Raw genomic sequence first — 26,171 nt, forward strand, 5'->3', positions numbered from 1 at the left:
TAACCCTGGAAAACACATTTATATTTATCATACAAATATCTTACCTTGCCGGGATTCGAACCCGCGACCCCCCTGTGTAGTGACCATGTTTCTTACCACTACACCAGACGGCCGTTAAATTCACATTCACATTCACACAACATTCTCAAAGTAAATGAACGATGGTGACCATAGTCACAAATCACTTGAAAATCGCAGCCCTGCTCATACTTGGAGATTCCTTAAATCTGTCGGCATTGGCAAAACTCCGGTCTCTTCTGTCAAGGATACTGACTTGTGCGCCCTCAATAAGCATTTTTCTCTCCCTCCTGTGTCACTCAGTGATTCGTCAAAGACGGCCACGTTGCTTAAGATTTCAAGTCTATCCGTACCCCGGATCCCTATTTTTGACTTAAGTCCAGTCTCGGTTGCTGATGTCCGTAATTCCTTTTTCTCCATCTCATCCACGGCTGTTGGAATTGATAACGTATGCTCTAAAATGATTGCCCTAATTCTTCCAACGGTAGCACCTGTACTTACCCATATTTTCAATTTTTCCTTTACCTCTAGCAACTTTCCTGATTCTTGGAAACAAGCCTACGTTGTTCCTATCCCAAAAAGCCCCAATCCTATTTTGCCATCTCAGTTCCGGCCTATATCTATACTTCCTTTTCTTTCCAAAGTCCTTGAGCACATTGTCCACCGTCAGCTGTCGTCTTTTCTCCTCTCCCACAATCTTCTTAGCTCCTTCCAATCTGGTTTTCGCAAGGGCCACAGCACGGTTACAGCTCTTCTAAAAGTGACCGATGACATTCGCTGGGCCATGGAAAACAAACAACTAACTTTATTAGTGTTGTTAGATTTCAGCAGCGCTTTTAACTCTGTTGACTTCGATGTTCTGCTCGAAATACTCAAATCAAACAATATCTCCTCGTCTGCTATTAACTGGTTTGATAGTTACCTTCGGGGGCGCTCGCAATGTGTCCGTCTTAACGAGACTTTCTCGGATTGGCAGAACGTCAGTGCGGGCGTTCCCCAGGGTGGTGTTCTTTCTCCTCTTCTGTTTCCTGTGTTTATAAACTCTGTCACTAGGCTTATATCTTCTAAATTCCACCTCTACGCAGACGATCTCCAGCTATATCGCCACTTCTCGGAGCCTGAAGTTGAATCGGCTATTGCTGCGATGAACAGTGATCTGAAGTCTATCAGTGAATGGGCAAAAGCCTACGGTCTGCACATTAATCCGGGAAAATCACAGGCTATCATTATAGGGGGTAAACAATTGCGCAGTAGACTCAGCGATCCTATACTCCCCCCAATTTATTTGGATGGGACTCAAATAACTCTAACCGATTCAGTTAAAAACCTGGGTGTTATTGTAGATCGACATCTTTCATGGAGTTCTCACGTTGCTGAGATTAGTAGGAAGGTGCACTTTGCCTTGCACTCGTTGAGATGTCTGTAGGGCTTCTTACCTCAGCATACAAAAATATCTCTCGTTCAAGCTCTCATTCTACCCATAATTGATTACGCCGATGCCTGCTACTTGGATGCCACTGAGGAGCTCTCAAACAAGCTTGAGAGGATGCAAAATCTATGTATCCGTTTTATATACAATCTCAGAAAATTCGATCATGTTTCTCATTTTCGCAAAGAACTTAAATGGCTCCCTATACGCCTTCGTAGGAATACTCGAATATTATGTCTCTTATTCAATATCCTACATAAGCCCACTTCTCCCTTATATTTACGTGAGCGATTCTCTTTCATTCGTTCTCCTGATGCTCCCTGCAGGTCCAACCAACGTTCTGTTTTGTTATTCCCTTCCCACAAAACCAATTTCTATTCTCACTCCTTTACTGTGCACACGGTCAGACTGTGGAATTCGTTGCCGGCTGACATCCGAGTTTGCAAGTCTGTTTCCGTTTTTAAATACAAGGTCAAACAATTTTATCTATCATCAACCGAATGATCATGGTTCTATACTCTTCGCATATACGAGTGTTACTGTGTTACTTATAATATTTGCTATGTGTATGTGCTATAATTCTCATGTTGTATTTGTTATTTTAGTTATGTGTTCTACACACACTTATCACTTTTTATTATTATTCTCATTATCCTCTCGCAGGTCTGCTGGAAGAGATTTCTCAAAGAAATAAGCAGTGCCTTTGTACATAATTTTACTATTACTCTGTACTGTGTCTTGTTTTCTGTGTGTACATAAATAAATAAATAAATAAATAAAAATAAATAGTCCGCCATGGGATCAGCTATGCTGGTCTGAAAAAAAAAGTATTTCAAATATAATACAACTAGCGACCCGCCCTCGCTTCGCTTCGGAAACATTAAAACACACATGAAACCAAAAATATAAAATAAGTTTTTTTTTAAAATAGTAGCCTATGTTCATCAGGGACAATGTCGGCTTCTAATGGAAAAAGAATTTTTCAAATCGGTCCAGTATTTTCGGAGCCTATTCGAAACAAACAAACAAACAAATCTTTCCTCTTTATAATATTAGTATAGAAAAGGCAAAATATTTGGGCAAAGACAAAATAGTTGTGTATTTTTCACCTGTTTTTCAACCGATATGCGTTTTTCTTATAGGTACGTAGCTATTAAAATATTGGATAAAAATATGGGAATTCGTTCGTTTGTTTTTCTTCCAATTTTTCAAGAAAAAAGGCATTCAAAAACAGACCGAAATTTTAGTACATAAAATTAATCAATAATGTTGAATTATAATTGAAGAATGAAAATCGACCATCGGGCGAATACTAATCATCATTAAGAGAAAATTATCATAATTTAAAGTTAAACAATTATTGCAAGCCAGATTAAAAACTGACAGACTCATCTATCTGTCAGTTAGAGTCTAAAGTAATTTCAAAATGTCATCGGTTCAGACGGTCTGCTGTGAATTTTAATGATATCCCTAGCAATCTTCATTACTCGCCTGGTTTATTGCGTTTAAAATTGCCAAGGAGATTGCTTTTATCAAAATTAAATGAATTTATGGGATAATTTCGTAGACAGTTTAGCGGTTTGGAATTTTGAAATATATCCGTTTGTGTATCAATTATTGATTGTATGTATATTGAAACAAATTTATTCATAACATAAAAATACGTAAACCGACTGCTTTAGTTTGCTGCTTGACTCACGCTAGGTTAAGGCAAATTAAAATTTTTGATTATAATGGCAAAATTGACAAGTATTCTATGTACTTAAAAATAACATAACACGCAACTAATACTGATTGAAATAGGCAATTTTCCGTATTTAATATTACCGATTCCTATTCTGTCAGCATACGGTTCTGCTATGAAGATGAATCGATAAGAAATTCAGGATTTGCTCATTTCGAACAAAACTCAAATCATGGCATATAATAAAAGGAACAACAACCCATTATTATTATGGAAACGTGTATAGCAATGCAATTTATACGACGATTGTACATTTAGTACGTGCCTGCGCTGGTTCCTGTCGACTTTAAAACATTCGGGACGCCATTTGCAAAAACGACGGGTACCCGCGTAATGGCGTCGTATAAAACGATAACGGAACGCGGCACGTGATCGTGAAAGTAATAAATATAATCTAATAATGAAAAATGAAATGTTTGCGGATTTGTTTGTTGTTTTATGCGTTCACTGGTGCTTTATATTGATTGATTTAGCACGATTGAGGGTATAAGACCGAGCGGCAGATTATCGTTATGATATTATCGCAGCCCTAAACGGTCCTGTCAGTGAGTGCACAAGAATGGCTTCGGTACAGGAGGAATGGCGACGTCTTGTGAAGCGCATCACTACCCGAACTGATGACACGACCACTCACTCTGCCAAGAGTGCAAACTACCTTGGTCGTGGCAAAAGAAGTACTCTATTATTATTAGCGCTGCTTCGGGGAAGTTTTCTGCCTTGTATTTTCCCCCCTACCTAATCGTTAATAGCTTAAAGGGGTATCGCAACTTCGCGCGGATCAGTAGGTAAGCTCACGGGCTCAACCTAAGGGAACTTCTAATACTGGCCCTAGTAAGAGCAGTGCTTCGCTTTATCTACTACCGGATCAGAGTCGCGACCCACTAACAAGATCCGGCGAGAAACTTTGTGGGTTTTTTGCCATAGCAACATTATCGTTACTCCGGTAATTTGTCAAGGGATTATATCATGCTGGAAATCCGTTGAGGTTTGCCGTCAGCGGTGGATGTCTTGCGGTCTACCACAAATCAAATGCTTATATTTTCTGTCTAAATCGTTTTAGGTTAATAAATTGGTTCATTCGGGCGTCGTAATAAAGCCGCTGCCGCGCTGGGTCGATATTTTGTCAAACTTTTGAAAAAACTAGGATTATAGTAATGACTTCGCTGAGACTTCGGGAGCCGGAGATCTAAAGCCTAAACAAATAATAATAAAAAATCAATAAAGGTTTTTTTATATCGTTTTCTTTAAAGATTCTTCCACCGTTTTGTAATTGCATATTTCGAACACTATCGTGGAGATGGAAGTTTGAAAATCTTGCGTATAAGCCGTTTAGTATGTATTCAAAACCACAATGAACCATTACCGCAGTAATCTGTAAGTAATACGGACAAATTTACTGATCTCAAACTACAGACTGATCCTTAGAAGTCGTATCGCAAGGTGGGTGGCGGCGTTTATGTTGTTGATGTCTATGGACTCCGGGAACCGATGGCAAAGACCGGTAAAATCTAAGTAATAGGATAATAAAAACTGCGACCGTTAATCCCCGACTTTTCACGATTGGATTGGAAATTACAGTGTTTGCTTGAAACTCCAATGTTAAATTCCAGGTCGTAAAAACTTCAACGAACAGTGAATATGAGTAAGCCAATCGTCTTTTATTATTGAAAGAGGTATGTTCCAGAAAACCACAGTGGAAAAAGATGTAAGGCTTATAATATAACTTTAGTACGTAAATGACGCTACTGCTAATATCATTCTTAAATTAATATGAAAGTATAATGTGTACTGGTGGTAGGACCTCTTATGAGTCCGCGCGGGTAGTTACCACCGTCCTACCTATTTCTACCGTGAAGCAGAAATGCGTTTGGGTTCGAAGGGTGCCACAGCCGTTGTAACTACACTTGAGACCTTACTTATATCTCAAGGTGGGTGGCGCATTTACGTTTAAGATGTCTGTGGGCTCCAGTAACCACTTAACACCAGGTGGGCTGTGAGCTCGTCCAGCCATCCAAGCAATAAATAAATAAAAGTTACCCTTTGAGATTCAGACTCCCCACGTATTGGATATTATCTATCATTATAGTTTAGTGTTACATTAGTTCTAAGACCGCAAAGGGTTCAATTTTTTCTTTTTAGAATAAGAATGTGGTTTGCGTGTTTTTTTACCTTCTAAGGCAGGCGATATATTCGGTCTTAGCTTGAGTGCTCATCCTGGCTCATGGATGATAATGGTAATGTCAGTTGCATAGTAGTCATGTCTATCACGGAGAATTCAGTTGAGGAAACGATATTTGTAGTTAAACGAAATTTATCAATGTTATCTTATCGCTGTCGTTTTTTTTTTTCTGTTTCGATAAGATATTGTTTATAACACAACACGCGCGGCTTGTCTATGCTTTGTTTTTTTTTTGTTCGACTCGTAACCGGATAAGAGGAAATGTTAAGGTGTTACAGAAGATTTTGATGTTTCGGCCATACCCGATCCTGTGGACCGAATGGTAAACTGTCGACGTCGCCCTAAACACGTCATTACGGATCCTCCCGATACATTAACGGTGCTTTTAGGTACCTCAAGCACCGGTCGTAGTTATCGTAAATTAACCCACAGACACAACCCACTGAGTTTCTCGCCGGATCTTCTCAGTGGGTCGCGTTTCCGATCCGGTGGTAGATTCTGCGAAGCACTGCTCTTGTTAGGGCCAGTGCTAGCAACACCTCCGGTTTGAGTCCCGAGAGTCTCACCTACACGCTAGGATAACGCTGATATAGCCTCTCAAGGCTATCAGCAAAGGTAGGAAAAAAAAGTTGATTCGGATCTCGAACTCGCCTGCCCGTTATTAAACTCAAATAAAAACTTGCACCGAGCTACCTCATTACGGTGCGCGTTGTTTAAAAATGCTTAAAACATTTCTGTATTTGGAGTTTTTAAAAAAAACAAAAATACACAATCAGAAAGTCGTAAATAATCACTAACCCCCCCCCCCCCTAAAAAATTAAATTAAGTCATTCCAGTAACGCCGAATCAATTGATATAATACGCCCCGATCCATTTGGTTATCTTGGATGCAGGCGACGTAAGTGGACGCCTAATGGAATTAGCATAGTTCGGTCATCTCGCTGTCGAGGGGACGGGCGACCCTACCACGGAACCGTAATATAGAAGATTTGTAATAATGTGACATTCATTGATATTGAACGATAATTTATAATATAATAATAAATATTAGAAATTTATATTATATTATAATTATCAGAATAAGAATAGATTAGATAGATAAAATTATAGATTAAAGAAAGAAAATATAGATTAGTTAAAATTAAATAAATAAGAAATAACTGAGAACTAATCACGCATGGTCATCTGGGCCCAATTTAAGGTTCCCTGTGTTATGGTTGCCAGAGACTGACAAACACACTTATATATGTTTAAGTATTACATACTAATAATAAACACCTAGACAAAGAGCAAACAAACCTTCTCATGTTTGCCCGACGTGGGAATCGAACTCACGACCCTCAGCGCAACAGCCAGAGGTGCTAACAACTGCGCCTCCAAGTTAGTCGGTAGCCAATAATATTATAAATACAGAAATTGTTTCTCTGTTCGAATTGATTTTAATTCGAACATTGCGCTTCGAAGTATAAGTGCATTTTACTCATCATCGTGACGTAATATAATACATTCTAAGAATATTTTTTTAACTCCAAATCTGTTTTTTTAAAGGGGATTTTATGACCTGGTGACTAAGACCTTTAAGTCATGTCTTATTTGAAAATGAAATGAAGATGATTAATTTGAGACATTAATTAATCAACTGGGATGAAATTAAATGAAATGAGATGAGATGATATGGGATGAAATATAATATCAGTAAAATGGTGGTCATTTACTGAGATTTTTTCAGTTTCGTTTTCCCACATTTGTGCACTTTCACATATATATTAAACAGTTAATAAATCACCGTTATTACACATTTAAACCTGAAGAAACACTAAATAGACAAAATCAAACAAATCGCACAACTTCACTCCTCGCGTTCCCGCCAAAAAGTCCCCTCCTAATCTGTAGTAAAACTCCTACTACAGATTAACTTGGTGTACTCTGACAGCTGTCTGTCAAATGTGAATCAAGTACGAAACAAAACATTACGATTCGTATTAAAGTCCGATTATATTAGCGCACGCGTACTCATTAATTTTACAGGAACTTGACTCATAACTAAGGTACCTAAGCGTAGTTCGGTTTATATAATTTCGTTAGCCTCACTCGAGGCTCTGGCTGGCGGCTTCGTGAGAAACAGATGACGCACGAAATAGTAGTCTCGACAGCACTATTATTATTTCTTGAATGGAATCGTAATACTAATAGTTGTATTACAAAGGAAATTGTAACGAACAAAGGAAATCCGTGCGATGATATGTTATATTGTTATGCAACGCAATGCAGTCGTAACTCGTGTGCGATTATCGGTATTTCTGTTTCCAGCTATTTTATAGTCCATTGTTTTTTTTTTTATGTATCGAATTATAATGTCTGGGTAATTTTTTTGAAGTTATACTTCTTTAGGCGCGTTATGAAAAATTGATGAGAGTGTAATTTTACGGTGCGCGCGCACAGTGACACAAAATTAACAGAATGAACTTGTCCACTAAATAGCTCATTACAATACGACCGACGTAACTTGGCGAGTCTGAATATAGCCGCAAGTGAACTTTCCGAACCGTACCAAGAATTACCGAATTTATACGATGTCAAGAAAAGGGATGTCCAATATGCGTGTTTGAGGATGTTGTTTGATCGATTTTTTTTCAAATTGATTAAAATTTAAATAAAAAAAAAAAGAAATAAATTTAATACAAATAAAGTATAACTTCTTACGCGCGTACATAAGTACACGCACCCTTTTTTTTTTTTGTAACGCAAGTTTACTCTTTTTTCGTCCAAGGGCCGAATGTGATCGTATTCAGAGAAAGAACATTTGTAGCCCGTCATTTAATCTGTACACATGAAAACAGTTGCGTGATAAAGCGTATCCAACCGACAGTGCAAAGGGCAACGACCGTGGCATTCTTACAAAACAAAAGTATTAAGTAATGCACCGGGTAACAACAAGTGCGTGCAGGAGTAGGATGCACTAAGTGATCAAGCGAACTATTTAAATTAAGAACACGCTCAAAAATCGAATTAGGATGCACTAAGTGATCAAGCGAACTATTTAAATTAAGAATACGCTCAAAAATCGAATTCTGTATTTTTTTTTTATTTGGCGGCAAAATTTAGAACCCCAGAAATGGAGGGAAGGTTTTCGATTGAGGGCGTTTGTTTATCTTATTTTGTCTGATTGTTTTGTTGGATGCACGCGTGGCGCCCATACATTTTGTAATTCACGATTTAATGTTCCACAGATCAGGAACAAATTTTAGAATTGTACCAGCAATCGTTCCCGACGAAGTATCTTTTTATTGTTTCAATTGCATTACGAACTTAAAAAGATAAAAAGAGCGTAAGTACTTGAGTTCGTTCGAGTCAGCCGCTCAATCTCGAAATATGCGTCATCGCTTCATTTAAATGTTTTTTTTTTTTTCGAATCTGTTATGAGGAAGTCATTAATATCATATGTTTGATTAGAAGAAACGTATGTATGACTTGCTGCCAAAGATGTGTAAAATTTATTGTTACCACAAATATTTCAGATCAGTGTTTATTTACTACTGTGATTAGTTGAGTAGAGTTGTTGTTTCATTCTTGCATAATGTTAGTCTGGCTAATCTTTTGTGCATATCACATGAACGGTGATATTCATATTTGAGAATCATATCTCTCGTTTAACGTTAATCTGTGAAGCTACCCATGTTATAATCGTTAAAAAAATACATATTATTATTATATTATGTTTATATCGACGCTTGAAAGGCAAACGTGACTAAGCGACAATGCTTGAACTTTACAGTAGACTAATTTAAAGTTCAAATACCTGAAAACAAAATTTATTTTAACGAATCTAGCTGTAGTAGAATCTAGCTAGTAGCCGTAGGATTGAAATGATTTTAATAGATCTAGAAATATATTTTTTTGCGCATCGAATATGGTTATTGCCTATCATTAATGTACAAAGCAGTTATTGTCGCTTAATCATGTTTGCCTTTCAAGCGTCGATATTATATTATGTTTATATGTTTCCTGCGAAAATATATTTTCAGTGGAACATACATATATTAAACTCACATTAGGGGTACTCGTAGCTTACGAATCAAACACAAGATTATTATTAGTGTGTTTGTTTATGTCAGGGCTGTAAAAATGTATTTACGTCTTCTAAGAATGTCTCCCGCAAAGCTGTGTTTTTGCGACGGTATGACGTTTTTTTAAATATCCAAACTTTGTTTAATGTATAACTATATGATTTATTGTACACATACAAATAGAAAGTATATTAAATTTGAAAATATTTTATTTGGGGTAAGTACATAATTCACTCCGTAAAATTGAATGTACAATCTTAGTTTTCATGTGGATTGAAATAGATTTAATATGTAACCTGTGAAAGATGCAAAGAAAAAATATACCAAAAAAGGAACAAAAATGTAGTCACAAAGACCGCGTCGTCGACAGATACATATCTAAGAATGCTAAGGAATGTTGTTACATAATGCGTCCCTTGTTCTGAACGTAAACTGGAATAATTCAAGGTCTCATACAAATAACTCGAATGATTGTCGTATTCGAGAACTCTTCAGATGTTTCTCGACTATTCGCGCAATCACATAACAATCGTAACAATCAACTAATCTATCGGGTTATAATCAAAAGGGCCTAAGGAGACAACAAACTATTTTAGTAACGCAAATCGTAACGTTTCTTTACACTAGCACAAGATATTTTATTCCTTATAATATTATATGGTCATATTCATAAAGCTAATTAGGCTTGAAGATCTCGTAAAACTTTGTAGTACACATATAATCTGACGTATAATCTTAATTAAGTCGTCGTGGCCTAAAGGATAAGACGTTCGGTGCGTTCGTATCTAGCGATGTATCGGTGTTCGATTCCTGTAGGCTGGTATCAATTTTTCTAATTAAATACGTACTTGACAAATGTTGATGATTGACTTCCACGGTGAAGGAATAACATCGTGTAATAAAAATCAAACCTGCAAAATTATAATTTGCGTAAGTACTGGTGTTAGGACCTCTTGTGAGTCCGCCCGGGTAGGTACCACTACCCCGCCTATTTCTACCATGAAGCCCAGTAATGCGTTTCGGTTTAAAGGACGGAGCAGCCGTTGTAACTATACTGAGACCTTAGAACTCATATCTCAAGGTGGGTGACGCATTTACGTTGTAGATGTCTATGGGTTCCGGTAACCACCTAACACCAGGTGGGCTGTAGCTGTAAGCGTAGACGTACCACAGTAAGCTGTAATCTGTTTTTATCGCTATGATAGCTGTTCATTTGACATTTTGACGTCACATCACGTAATACCGCTAACAGCTTAACATAGGGAAAACCATAAGCTTGATTACTTATCTACATTAATCTAAATATCCGTGTAATGCAGCTCTGTCAAGTTGACTGACACATCGAATTCAAAGAATATGTTGGCCAGGCGACGACCAAATGTAAAGCCCATGCATGTGTCGTCTAACGTTTACACGTGTATGTGTTCAAATACAGAAAAGATTATCTTGTACCTTTAAACGAGGAATTCTTCTATATATATATAATCTGAATCTCGGAAACGGCTCCAACGATTTTCATAAAATTTAGTATACGGGGGACTTCGGGGGCGATAAATCGATCTAGGTACGATTTATTTTCAGAAAATGTTGTTTTATTCGTGTTTTCAATAATCAACTTTATCGATAATCAACTTTATGACTCTTCCTGACATCTATTGGCGAATAATAATACTATTTTTCTTAATTGAGAGCAACTAACTGCTTTAAAGACACAACAAGATGGCGTTATTAAAAAAAAATCATCTCGTTGATAATAATTAAGTCTAACATAAAACCAACATCATGAACATGCCACTACCTACTTTCACGAATCTCTCTAGAAGAACACCCGAGCATAAATGAGTCCGACCGTTTCATGAGCACGTGTCCGGAAGCGAATGCATATTCCGAATATTTCCTTATACATTGAGCGTTGAATGTTAACTTCACGTAGTACATTCTCACGAATGGCTTATTAACTAGCAGTCCCTCGATCTTGTTCCCCTTACTGCTTTGACCACCTTTTTCGTACGAACACTACGTGGACGGCCAGATATTTTTCTGTCACAAATAGAGGAGGTCTCATTGCACCTATTAATAGCCCGGTACACAAACATTTTACTAATACCAAGCGTATGGAGAGTTTTAAAAATTGCATTTGGCTCCATGCCTACTTTGTGTAATGCAATCACAGCGATTCGGTTCTCTTTATCACCCCACTCCATTTTAATATCGCAAATTATTGTACAATGTATTGGCGCCAAAATGAGAATACTCAATGAGCAATCATATAAAAATGACAGATTCCAAATTCAAATGTAAGTCAAACCTGGATAAGCGAAAGTTCAAGGGAGCACAATCTCATTCTCGCTTATACAGGTTTCTCACTAACCCGAGTTTCTCGCTAATGCTCCCTCTGAATTTCATTTCGCGATTTTCCGGATTCAAACGCATTCACTATTTACTTAATGACAGTGCTTTAATTTTCCGTTTTGACATGATGCAGAACAGAACTTTCCTTCGCAATTGATTAACGAAAAACTGAGTAAGTCCGACAAACATGACGGTACAGAGGCACACGTGTCCATTCGAAAAGAATGCGATAAAATAACAACGTTATTTAGTTCCACGAAATAGAACAGGTTCAATATTGACGAGAAAACCAATTCAAAAACAATAGAAGGAAGTTTCACAAAAGTTAAGAATTAGTCATAAAATAGCAGATGTTAAATTTGTAATTTGTTTTTTCATTTGTTCCTCCTAAATAATATAAATAAATAAAGCTCGACTGTCGCTTATAGAGGTATAGATAAGTAGCAGTCTCACTTACGGAGGTCCATGAGGGAAAAACGACTCTCTCTTACAGAGGCTTCTGTTTCTCTCTAATAGAGGTTTTGGGAGCTTAAAATGACGGGTCCTGGCTATTACTCTCACTTATAGAGTTTTCTCACTTATCCAGTTCTCGCTTACCCAGGTTTGACTGTATTTTGTTTATTTTTAATTGTAACAGTATTTATGGCAAGACTAAGTATACATTAAGCGTCTAACGACCCGCCCTCGCGTCGCTTCGGAAACTGTAATTTATTATTGATTTCTCCACTATTTAATGGATGTTATTATACATATAAACCTTCCTCTTTAATCACTCGTATCTATTAAAAAAACCGCATCAAAATCCGTTGCGTAGTTTTAAAGATTTAAGCATACATAGGGATATAGGGACAAAGAAAGCGACTTTGTTTTATACTATGTAGTGATTAAGCGTCGCATGTTAACTTAAGTAGTACATTCTCACGAATGGCTTCCACGAATCCACGATGAAGGAATAACATCGTGTAATAAAAATCAAACCCGCAAAATTATAATTTGCGTAATTACTGGTGGTAGGACGTCTTGTGAGTCCGCACGGGTAGGTATCACAGCCCTGCCTATTTCTGCCGTGAAGCAGTAATGCGTTTTGATTTGAAGGCCGAGGCAGGCGTTGTACTGTAAAAACGGAGACCTTAGAACTCATGTCCTCAGGTGGGTGGCGACATTTACGTTGTAGATGTCTACGGGCTCCGGTAACCACTTAACACCAGGTGGGCCATGAAGTCGTCTACCCATCGAAGTAATAAAAAAAGAGGAACAAAATCGTTTAATTCTAATTGAATTTGTAGAAAATAGAAATTGGGTACTTAAAGAGATCTCAAAGTTGGTGGCGGTCTATGGGTTCCGAAAACAAAATAACGCCATGTGGGCTGTGAGCCATATGACCCGTTTGCTTAATAAAAGAAAAATCAATCGTGTAAACACCGTCTTGTATTAGTTAGGAAGGAAATAATGAATTGTGCCAGCCTGCAACCTATCGCTCTAGAGGCACTTATGGTTGTAGATAAGACGTTCTACTATTGTGATGTCGCGGCGTCGTCGCCCTGGTCGTGATCCCTCGATGATATCGCTGGCGTCGATCGAGAGTTTTTATTTGATTTAAACTACAATATTGACTGAGCCCTGACCCCATGAGTCACTGAGCACTTCGTTTGTCAGTGTCGTGAGTCAGTCGTTTGTGATATTATTATTGTTAATGGCGCTTCTTATATATTGTGATTTAAGAAGTTTAATTGACTTAGCTTTCATTGAATCATTTTTATATTTCATTGGATTGATGATTTTTTCGTGTTACCATAAAAAGAAAACATAACTGATTTAGTTAATCCGAAGCTAAGTTATTCTAAACAGTTTTATAATAATGCACCTCTTGCCCGTAATCCAATTTTTTTTATAGTTTATTATGTGGACGAGCTCACAGCCCACCTGGTGTTAAGTGGTTACCGGAGCCCGTAGAAATCTACAACGTAAATGCGCCACCCACCTTGAGGTATAAGTTCTAAGGTCTCAGTATAGTTACAACGGCTGCCCCACTCTTCAAACCGAAACGCATTATTGCTTCACGGCAGAAATAGGCAGGGCGGTGGTACTTACCTGCGCGGACTCACAAGACGTCCTACCACCAGTATCGTTATCTTTACATTATATGTGAGAAGACAGAAGCCCCATAGATTGGGATGACAACGATAATGTCAACTTGTAAAATTATTATTCCACCCTTCTGAACGGATGTTGGCTATTGCGGTATGCTAGTGTAATGCTCAGAGAATATTGCTACCCATTCTCCACGAAGAGAGGTTGATGCTATTGTAGGCAAAATGTATATACCAATTTTGTTTAAACTATTATTGCGACCGCTAGCTGAATGCTATCAACTATTGTATTTTCATTAAAAGCATACACTGTGACTGACACAATAGTTATAGGTAGGTGGGTTAAAGTGAACTTAGATATTCCTTTTTTTTGTATGACTGAAGTATTACTGGTGGCCCGGAGGCCTTGCCAATTTCACCAGGACAGGTGGACGAGCAAAGGCTCAGGGTCGGATTTGCTAACAGCTGCCCGAGCGCCTCCGAAGGAGACCTAAAAACTCAAGAGCAGCTGCTTCGCGAATGAATCTACTACCGGATTGAAATCGCAAATCGCTGAGGAGATCCGGCGAGAAACTTAGCGGGCTGATGTTTAGGTTAGGTTGCACGTCGAACTCTTTGCCGAGTTCGACGAGTACGGTTACCGCTTAAATTTTCCCTTAACAGACAAGTCAATGGAAAACATGTAAAAATCCTTAGTTCAAACTACAACGGATACATCACGCGTTTTTATTGTCATTATGTTATTTAAAAGCAGCGAATACTTTACAGCTTTCGTGTTCACAGAACACATGTAAAAAATATATTCCTTAAATTTTACGTTTCTCACAGATCGAACTGATATGATCTTGAGGTTTTGCCGTTTATTTCACTCGACTTTTCGTCTTCATGATAAAATGATGACAGGCTTAAGATAACTTCAATATGTCTATTACTCGCAAAAACCGAAGAAACTACTAAAAGTACTACTGGTCGCCCGGTAGTCGAAATTCGATTATAATTCATTGAAATCATAAGTTTGTACACTAAGTATTAAGATTCTATTTTCAAACTTCTATAATCACAAATTTCGTCAAGACTACACTATAGATAAATATTAATAAAGACAAACAATATTTAATCTATTCTCAATTTGACAACAGACGTCAAGAACAAAAGTTTGACAATAAATAAATAGTATGAATGCGTGTGTGCGTCAAATACAGGGTAGTGTGTGTGTAATGTTTTCTTTACTGATTTAATGTATCTGTTATGCATTATTTAAAAAAAAAATTAGCATTGTGCACTTCCTCTCTATATTCTCTATAAGTGTGGAAAGTTTCATACTACTCCGTCCGCGCAATATTCGTAAAAAGGGATACAAAGTTTTTGCTTCACGTATTAATATATAGATAGATAATTATGTTTGACATTGTACCCCATCCTTTTCTGTTCTCTCTATACTCAACGTCCTATATTGCTGGGTTGTTCATGTCATAAACTAGTGACAAGTTGACAACAATGGGTGACGTTAGTGATCCCCGTTAACCCACTTACGGGTATTGACTGAATTGACGACGAAGCTACTGATTCTAAAGGTAGAGGACAGTAGGCACTTTACATCTCAATGAAATGTATTTAACATGCATAATCTGAAGACATTGCTTCGTAGATGTGTTACGACATTACCTCTTGTTAGCAAATTCTCTCAGGTTGGGCCCGTGAGCTCACCTACTCATCCGCGCGTGGCTGGAATAGCCTCTTAGGCTAAAAGCAAATAGGTAGAAAAAAAAAAAACAATGTCTCTCTAAGAAGTTTTAATCTTTTTTAGTATTGCAGAGTTCTGATTTTCGTAACCCGTTTCGTCCCAAAAGTTTCAGGTCTGAAGTATCAACCCGACACTTGCAAGGGCATTGACCCCGTCTGAAACTAGGGTTGTACTGAAAGTACGTATAAGAAGATACGTCCTTTGAGTCCGCACGGGTAGTGCACGAAGTAGTAATGCGTTTCGGCTTGAAGGGTGAGACAGCTGTTGTACTGTAAAAACTGAGACCTTAGAACTCATGTGTCAATGTGGGTGGCGGTATTAATTTTATTCTACAATTTTCAGTAATTTGTCTATTTTTTTCGCGGACGCTTAGATAAACACTATGTTGAAGGTCTTCATGTTACGGAATGACGTTATTTAAAAAATATTCACATTAAAATGTTCTGTTAGATATAAAGATAGATGAGGGTCAAGCCAATTACAGCGCGTTAAACAAGAGCTTGCTTCCCTGTCGAGAATTCCAAATCACTTTTCAAATTAGACAATGGTGTGTGTGTGGTTTCTCTACTCCCTATAATACCCATGTATGCTGTAAGGTCATGAAACTACTATTACGATTGAATCTTGCGTTTTTTTTTATAGTCTTTATATTGCACCTTTAGAATTTGTAAACGCCGAAAATGTAATAGAAGAACTGTTTTTTTTTTCTTTCGATTTTAATACTGTAGGGTATTCGTTTGATTTAAAAGGGACGGAAAGAGTAATTTGGCTTTTTCTAGCCTGTCTAATTTTATAAACTGTTACAAACTGTTTTAAAACTGTATTCATCATGTTTATAAGTTTTTTAAAGTATAAAACTCATAAAAATTTTAGTTACGCCACTTCAATTCTAAAGTTGCGATATTATTTCCGACATGTCGAATACTTTACAGGTTTTCGTGGTCAAGAACGACTATAACACCTTAATCGTTTCGCAGACATTTTTAACTACCATCGTAATTTTCTATAAAAAAAGTATTTCTGTACTTTTACGTTTCATTTCACACAGAACGAACTAATAGTATTTTGAGGTTGGTAGTTTGTTTGAATTGGGTTTTCATCGCTATAATAGTATCTTAGGCGCTAGATAAGTTGTTGTTATTATTATTATTGAAGTGTGAAAATTTCTTTAGAATCGTTGAGATTTCAAACCGGATGCAACGGAAAAAACGACAGGTAAGAGACACAAATACAAAAATGTGTAGGATGAAGCCAGCAAAGAATGAGACAGAAATATACATACTATTTAATACAGCGCCATCTGTGAGATTTTTTAATACTAACGTGTGTATGAAAGCTCTTGTAGTGAATTTTAATTTAGGATTATATGTGAAATTAAAATATCAATTCACAGAGGGCGCTACCTTACAATTATTTACTAATGACAAAATTTTACATATACTTATGACGTTTAGGATAATTGTATTTTAATTTTGGAAGGTTTCACTTCTACCACGTGTGAATTGCACACGTAATTTTTATATCAAATTATCCGTCAATGTTCCTTCGGAGTTGTCCGATTGCGCTGAACTAATTTTAAGTGAAATAGATGTTTTTTCTAATTGTCTCACAACTTACAGGAAAAACCTGTCACGGATCATCTCCCAATTAAATATAAATTAATCTTAAGCAATGAATGAAATGTAATCAAATCTTAGTTGTATATATTTTTTTATTTTTGATGTTAATGCACTGTCGATTGCACCTATTAATTGAGGTGACATCTGCCATGAACTTTTGTGAATTGTTCAATGTTTTGTATGGATGATCACTTTGTTGGTGCAACTTAATTAATAAATAAATAAATAAGTTGATTCTGTATACGAATCGCGAATGCCGAAGAAAATATTATAACATACAACAAGTTTTCAATAATTCGTGGTCCTGAATTGTAACGAATTCCGTACAAATTTAGGGTTTACATTATAGGTTGTCAATTCGCCTGTTATAAAAATAATGATACGCATCTTAGTAAATGACTTCCATGTACACAAGGTGAGTCTCGTGTGTGTGCCTGTGGGTAGTATGATTTTTGCACTGTCGCATTCTGAAACCCTCGGTATGAACGTGTTCAAGATGTATTATGCTTTAGGTCAACAATGTAAAGGTACATATACAGACGGTGTGGCTGTATGTATTTTGTTACAATTTTTTTTTTTGCAATATAACTAGATTTTATTTTCAAAGTTAAATTAGCAGTTCTATTATTTTGAAAATTATTTTACTTATCACTGTGAAGCTAGTTTAGTTGATCGAATTAAAGTAATATCAGGCGAACATACAGAAAACAACCAATACTCCTGTGCTATTAATATTTATAATTATTGTGATATTAAGTAATTGAGAGAGGTTATACGTACTTTGATTGTAATATGACCGGAATCTTTCCTAGACTGCCCAAGGAAACGGTTTCCAAGTTTCTTCTTAATTATATGTTTTTAGCTGCACATAGTAGACAAACAAACGACCATACCAACGAGCATTAATATTTATTTATATAAATGACAAAAACGAGACACTCTAACAGATAATACAGATAACGCCGAAAAATACTATTAAATACGATGTTAAAAAACACTATCCTAATAGAAGATAATTGAAGATCATACATAGGATTTAAATAACTGAGCTTAAACTACATACGGGAAATAATCGTCGCTATTAATTCACGTCATTACGGATCCTCCCGATCCATTAACGGTGCTTTTAGGTACCACAAGCACCGGTCGCCGTCCTCGCCGAATCCGTCGCTTGCGATGGGTTCGACGAGCGAATTAACCCATAGATACAGCGCTCTGAGTTTCTCGCCGGATCTTCTCAGTAGGTCGCGTTTCCGATCCAGTGGCAGATTCTGCGAAGCACTGCCTTTGCTAGGGCCTGTGTTAGCAACACTCCCGGTTTGAGCCCCGTGAGCTCACCTACACGTCAAGGAGAAGCTGAAATAGCCTCTCAAGCCTATCAGCATAGGTTGAAAAATAGTTATTAATGTTTGAGGATGTAAATCAATTTTTGTTTTGTAATTTAAGATCGTTGTGTAAACGTTAAACTCACTGCTACGATACGGTGATTTTGAGGATTTATCTTATAATATATTATATAATAATATATTTTTGAATCACGTACATTTTTACAAAATTCTCCTTAAATTTAAGTAGAACAAAAAACAAAAAAGAGCTTTTTAAATTTAAATTCATAGAAAAACATGTTGATACTCAGACTGTCCGTCTGAATAAATATAAGGAAGTCGTTTTTAGGTGACTGTCTCGCGCTTGCAGACTTTTAATATATATTTTTCTCTCTTTTGTCCGCAGTGCCGTCGGTAAAACATGTCTGCTCATCAGTTACACTACAAATGCTTTTCCCGGCGAATATATACCTACAGTGTAAGTAAAAAGGTCTATTTTCTTATAAATCTAATTTTCTGTTCCGTAATGGTTCGCTAATAGCGTTTACCCTTGAAGTATTATACATTTTTTTATTCGTGTCGTTTTTTTTATTAAGATTATTTTTATAGGATAACATTTGAATTCTTTGCGGCATTAGTAACCCTGGAATACGGATGTTGGTTAGTAACATAAATGTAGCTGGAAAACTAAAATATTATACCATACTACTAGCATTAGATACGTCTGCATCTAACTCTTATGTTCAGAACATAAGAGCTAAATTAACTTCAGTTTCTAGATTCGCTTTAACTAGCTCAACGGGCTGTCAGTTCCGTTTTTAAATCCATAATTTCGTCTGGTTTGTTAATTTTAGGACTAGTCTTGAATGCGATTTTAAATACATGATTGTTGCTTCCAAGTTCCGAGATCTCAGATCTCGTTTTAGGATTGTCCTGAAGGATTTAGATATATGTGGGAACGTTCATGAGTAAAAGCGGGATGAATATATCGAAATTCTTTATTTTACTTCACAATCACTTCGTATACGTCTTTCTAAAAAAATTCTTACTACTCACTCTAACTTTAATCTGCTATCTCTTTCTGAACCTAATAGAATGTTGCCACTGTCACAGGCTTAAACAAAATAAATATTAAAAAAAAACTGAAAAAAGAGAACCCTCTCATCGTGGCCGCCGGTAACTACATGCCCGATCCTACGGAAAGAATGGAAAGCAGTCGATGTCGCCCCAAACACGTCGTCATCTCAGATCCTCCCGATCCACTAACGGTGCTTTTAGGTATCTCGAGCACCGGTCACCGTTCTCGTCGAACCCGTCGCTTGCGACGAAAGGCTCGACGAGTAAATTAACCCTCAGACACAGCCCACTGAGTTTCTCGCCGGATCTTCTCAGTGGGTCGCGTTTCCGATCCGGTGGTAGATTCTGCGAAGCACGGCTCTTGCTAGGGTTCGTGTTAGCAACGTCGTCAGGTTTGAGCCCCGTGAGCTCACCTACAAACGTTAGGGTTATGCTGATATAGAAGTCGTCGTGGCCTAAAGGATAAGACGTCCGGTGCATTCGTATCGAGCGATGCACTGGTGTTCGAATCTCGCTAGCGGGAACCAATTTTTGTAATGAAATACGTACTCAACAAATGTTCACGATTGACTTCCACGGTGAAGGAATAACATCGTGCAATAAAAATCAAACCCGCAAAATTATAATTTGCGTAATTACTGGTGGTAGGACCTCTTGTGAGTCCGCACGGGTAGATACCACCGCCCCGCCTATTTCTGCCGTGAAGCAGTAATGCGTTTCGGTTTGAAGGGTGGGGCAGCCGTTGTGACTATACTGAGACCTTAGAACTATATCTCAAGGTGTGTGGCGCATTTACGTTATAGATGTCTATGGGCTCCAGTAACCACTTAACACCAGGTGGGCTGTGAGTTCGTCCACACATCTCAGCAATAAAAAATAAAAAAAAATATAGCCTCTCAAGGCTATCAGCTTAGGTAGGAAAAAAAAGTAATAAAAATAACACTCCCCACATATATTACGTAATAGATTCCCAGACGTCTCATAAAATTTCAATTCAATTTCAGATTCGACAATTACTCGGCGAATGTCATGGTAGATGGAAAGCCAATCAACTTGGGCCTCTGGGATACAGCCGGACAGGAAGACTACGATCGACTCCGCCCCCTCTCTTACCCACAGACGGACGTCTTCCTTATATGTTTTTCGCTGGTCAACCCAGCCTCATTCGAAAACGTTCGGGCCAAGGTAATATACACACAAGTTTGGTTAACATAGGTTAACATAGGATAACCGTTATGAATCGATGAATCTATTCGCGACTTGAACCTCAAGTGTCAAGGATAGGGATTCTTACCCATCTAGAAAAAAAAACTCTAAAAACTAAAATGATATCTGAACCGTAGATTTTGAAGGGAAATCTAAAGTTTTGTTGTTTATTAAGTTATTCATTATGACAGCACAGAACAAATAATATGTATTTTTATATATAAATTTGATTCACTAACTGTTCTTAATCACATGAATTGGTTATTACCGCAATTGTCAATACTGTATATTCGAAATAATGTCAATAATGTTATTGAACACAATTAATTGACAGTCAGTTAGCAGTTTTTTTTTTTTTTTTTTCTTTTTTTTTTCTGTGGGCTCCAGTATCCACTTAACATCAGGTGGGCTGTGAGATCGTCCACACATCTAAACAATAAAAAAAAAAGCTTTATGTATAGCTTTATGTACCGGCTAAAATAGAACATAACGGAACATAATAAAAGATAGAGAAAAAGGTTGCATATGAAGAATTTTACATATGAAGCACTTGATTAAATTCGTTCCAGCTATAACTCGAGAGTTAAAAAAGAAAAATGCGTAACACTACTCAAATAAACTACGGTGATTGATTGGAAATTACACTTCATATGCAAAACGTGTGACCCAGTTATGTATAGTTCATTGACTTTATACACTGCATAGGTTTCGTGCTCACAAACTAAGCCCAATAAGTTTAATGAATGCCATTATAATAAACAGAGTCCGTGATGAATTATAATTAAATTGAACAGGATTTTTTGAAGAAATAGCTGATAACGTAACGTAACGATTTTTTAAATTATATCTCTGTCTCTTTCTCGCTAGTAAATTATTCGTACATATTTCAAATGGAACACACGAGCATTGACGTCATTGGTCATTATAACGCAGCTTCGATTGAAATTACAAAGTTTACAATTTATTTTTTACATATCTTGTTATTCTTAACTCTATGAGACAGCAAAATATGGAAAATGTTGAATCTTTGGATTTGGTATTTCGTTTCGATCGATAAGAAACACGTTGTCTTGATTATTTTTTAACTTTGAAACGATAAAATTAATTCCACAACATACTGAGTTTTATTTGTGACATGTTTAAAACGGATCCGAAAAAGGTTTGAGTCTCTCAATTAATTTTTTTTCATTCTCAGTTAGAATATTGATCTGACAATATAAATCGATTTTATCTATATGCCACGTTCCGTATAAATATTCTTGTATCTACCGTGTTTCTGTGTATCTTTCACTTTATCATAGAATACATTAAGCCGCTTTCAGAATACGCTATAATATAATAGCATTTATTTATTTATTTTTATTGTTTTGATAGGTGGACGAGCTCACAGCCCACCTGGTGTTAAGTGGTTACTGGAGCCCATAGAAACTACAACAGTAAATGCGCCACCCACCTTGAGATATAAATTCTAAGGTCTCAGTATAGTTACAACGGCTGCCCTATCCTTCAAACCGAAACGCATTACTGCTTCACGGCAGAAATAGGCAGGTTGGTGGTACCTACCGCGCGTACCCACAAAAGGTCCTACAACCAGTAGCATATAGTATATAGCTCATAATATAACAATATCGCACACTATACATTGTTATGGACACGTACGTTCACACTGTTATATATGTGGGATGGTATGGCGAAATCTAGTGGATATTTAGTTTAACAACAAAATCTTTTATTCTTTCAAAAAATACTACATACACATTCGTAACATCGTTATGTCCAACTTCTATCTGTCATTTATATTTTCTTCTTTTAAAAATAAAACTCGTGTGCCAGTGTGAATTAACCAAAAAGTACCGATATCCCACTCGGCCATTCCTACCCATTCGTCTGCCTCAGACGAATCAGTTCATAGCTTAATAAAATTAGCAAGGCTAGTCGTATGTATCGGACCTCCTCCATTCCCAATCTTCAACTTTTAGTCGTCCTCTTCTATGATTCTCTCTTATAATTTCTTTTTCCATCTTCTTTGGTACAGCGATAAAACTACTTCCATTCTTCTCTTTGTACAGTATTCTATTTTGTGTCAAATGATTCTGGTAAGGTACTTTAACCAACTTCTTGCAGTCTTCTTTCTCTAACTTCTTATAATCTTCTTTCTCTAACTTCTTGTAATCTTCTTTTCTTAATTTTAATTTCTTGTAGTCTTCTTTGACCTCGTCCTTCTCAACAACAATAGCACAAAGTGGTATCTTCTCCATTATAATTCCATTTCTTGTAAACTTAACTTCGAATTCACGCAGTATGGGGTTGCCAATGATCAGCTTTACAGGTATTATATCATCTTCCACAATGTAAAATTTGATATCCGTAACAGCATCATCAATCTGTAGCTGAGTAGTAAAAACACCTTTGATAAGTACTTCTTTGTTAGCAATACCCGTAAGACGAACTTCTGAATTCTTGTCATAATGTTGGATATTATTTTCAATTTTTTCAAATTCTGATTGTATAATAAGGTTCGCGTCACTACCTGTATCGATAAAAGCCACCATCTCTGTTCCATTCAATAACACTTTCTTGTAAGGGATTTTTTCTTCTTCGTTTTTCTTCTGAATAATTAAAGACTTTTTATCATCATTCTTACATTCGTTTCCCTTGTGACCGAATTCATTACACTTAAAGCATTTAATGCCCTTTGTACAGCCGGGGGATTGATGGTCTAAATCACCACAGTTATAGCATCTTTTAAAATGCGGTTTTCTTAATGACGTTGTCCCTGCATCTGCATTTACTTGTGGAACTGCCTGGTGATATGATTGTGTACTCATTTTCTTCCGAATATCACTGTAAACGTCCAGCTTCTTTCGAAAATCATTGTAAATGTCTAGCTTCTTTCGGAAATCTTTCAAATCTGTAGCTCCATATAAAATTGCTTTGTTAGATTCAGGATCATTGATACCATCTATGACGTATTCCATTAAAGCAGCATCATCTACTCTTCCATGCAGTGCTATTTCTTTCATAACTAAAAAGTATTGTTGTAAAGTTTCATCATTTTTTATCTTTCGTGAAATAAGCTTCTTGTGAATCTTAGCACTATTAAACTTAGGGCCAAATTCTTCAATAAGGGCTTCCTTCAAAGTAGGATAGTCCTTAACTCTACCAATAGATCTTAAAAATAACTTTGCTGTTCCACCCAAAAGTTTCTTTGCATAGATCAATCTTTCCACTTTAGTCCACTTCATCAAATCAGCAACATCTTCAAATTCATCAAAAAACTCCGAAATCGGGTAAGTATCATCTCCGGTGAAAGGTGTCATGGACTGCTCCAAATCACGAAACGAGATATGCACCTCGACGTCTTCTCTTTCGTCATTATCATTATTCTTCTTAGGAGGCATTTTTTACTTTAGGATTTTTATGCAAAAAAAAGATAATAGTCTCGTTGAACTCGTAAATAAATAGTCGTAGTAGTCGTTAATAACAATTTTCAAAATCAGTCTTCTTCTTAAGTAGGTAATCTTCAGTAAATAATCTTATGTAATCTTCATAATAAGTCTGCATAAAATAATGTTACACGAAACTTCATCAATAATCTGCATCATAAAATCGTTATTTTTACACGTCTCCAAGTCTTGGATGCACAATGAAAATGCACTCAACTTATCTCTGTAGAAATTCGTCAATCCACTGTAATTTATCACCGAACGACATCCTGAACGGTGTCGATGGATGGTATCCCGGACGAGCCCCCAAAAAGATGTGGGATGGTATGGCGAAATCTAGTGGATATTTAGTTTAACAACAAAATCTTTTATTCTTTCAAAAAATACTACATACACATTCGTAACATCGTTATGTCCAACTTCTATCTGTCATTTATATTTTCTTCTTTTAAAAATAAAACTCGTGTGCCAGTGTGAATTAACCAAAAAGTACCGATATCCCACTTATATTACTAGCAGACCCGGCCACACGTTGCTGTGGCTAAGGTTTTTGTTTCTAAATAACACGTGGCCGGCTATGCTAATAACAAAAAATTAACAAAGTAAGAACAATTAGATTTCACTGTATTGCGTTTACTACGAAATAAATTTCACTTATACTTTAGCCTCAGCAACACGTGGTGTTTGTGTTTATGCCATTAAATTGTAGCTTATGTGAAACGTTGATATTTTTAAAACAGCGCCATCTATGAGATATTAATGTCAGACAGTATTACAATTGTCTGTAAAAACTGATTTAAGGCGCCATCTGTTTTAGACTTATGAAACTTACAATTAATAACAATATCAACATAAGAAATCATTTTATTGTTATTTAATAAATATTGCGACCATTAATCGAAATAAAAATCACCGTATGACCTAAGTTGGAACAAAACACATATTTAAAAAAAAAGAAGTTAAAATCGGTTCAGTAGTTTAGGTGACAAACAACGTGACACGTAATTTATATATATTAAGATTGGCTAAGTATAGGCTGCTTTACTGTATGGCACTATAGTATAGCGTAGTCTGAAAGCATCTTTAGACGTTACTCCTAAGAAGATAGCGGCGATGCAATTGATATGAAAATTAGATTGAAATTATTGGTAATAACATAATCGCGAAGTTGCATACATAAGAATTGTCACGAAAAGTTAATTCTTTGAACGTATATTATCATTAAAGTTGTAAGGGAACTGTTGCCGATGTTGACACGGTAAAAATATATTATTTCATCCCAAACGAAATGCTTTAATCAAAATTTCTATTTGTATTTGCTGCGTTCAGTATTAGAGGTCAGGTTTTAATTAGAATATTTCAAATTAGACAAATCACAATTAGGTCTAATGAAACCAATACTACCAAATTGTTAATTTGAATATTTTTTTAATAATATTTATCATTTTAACATTACAAACGTGAAAGATTGTTTGTTTGTCCGTCTTTCACGTCGAAACAAAATAACAGATTGATGATGAGATAATCGATGAGATGATTTTTTCAAAGCGATCGTTTTTTGGCCATTAATGTGACAGCAAATTTTTTCCCAAAAAAACCATTTCATTTCGGGAAATTTTTGCTTATATGTACAAAAAAAAGGTGACATATTTCCTTGACTACGCGCGCGAATCCACGGGTATCACCCAATACAAGATATAAGTGAGATGATTATCTAAAATTATAGTCTAAAAGTCAAGACCCGAAGAAACAAATAATTACACGTGAATCCGAATTTAATACGTCATGATGTTTTAAGAAGTCGGACACGTAAGCTAGAACGAAGATAATTTGAGTATTGTGTCGTCTCTATTGCATAGAAACAGTTATCTGTAT

The 26,171-nt window shown here is 36.5% G+C and overlaps 1 protein-coding gene across 1 annotated transcript in view; it reads left to right on the top strand.

Moving 5' to 3' along the window:
* LOC101736734 (ras-related protein Rac1) overlaps positions 1-26,171 on the top strand; it is a 55,873-nt gene that overhangs the window by 21,356 nt on the left and 8,346 nt on the right. Inside the window, exons 2-3 of the mRNA XM_004932496.4 lie at positions 18,974-19,045; positions 20,649-20,829. Of these exons, the coding sequence (XP_004932553.1) occupies positions 18,974-19,045; positions 20,649-20,829 (253 nt within the window). The remainder of the gene's footprint in view (positions 1-18,973; positions 19,046-20,648; positions 20,830-26,171) is intronic.

This window comes from Bombyx mori, chromosome 17, assembly GCF_030269925.1.
Source record: "Bombyx mori chromosome 17, ASM3026992v2".
Taxonomy (NCBI): Eukaryota; Metazoa; Arthropoda; class Insecta; order Lepidoptera; family Bombycidae; genus Bombyx; species Bombyx mori.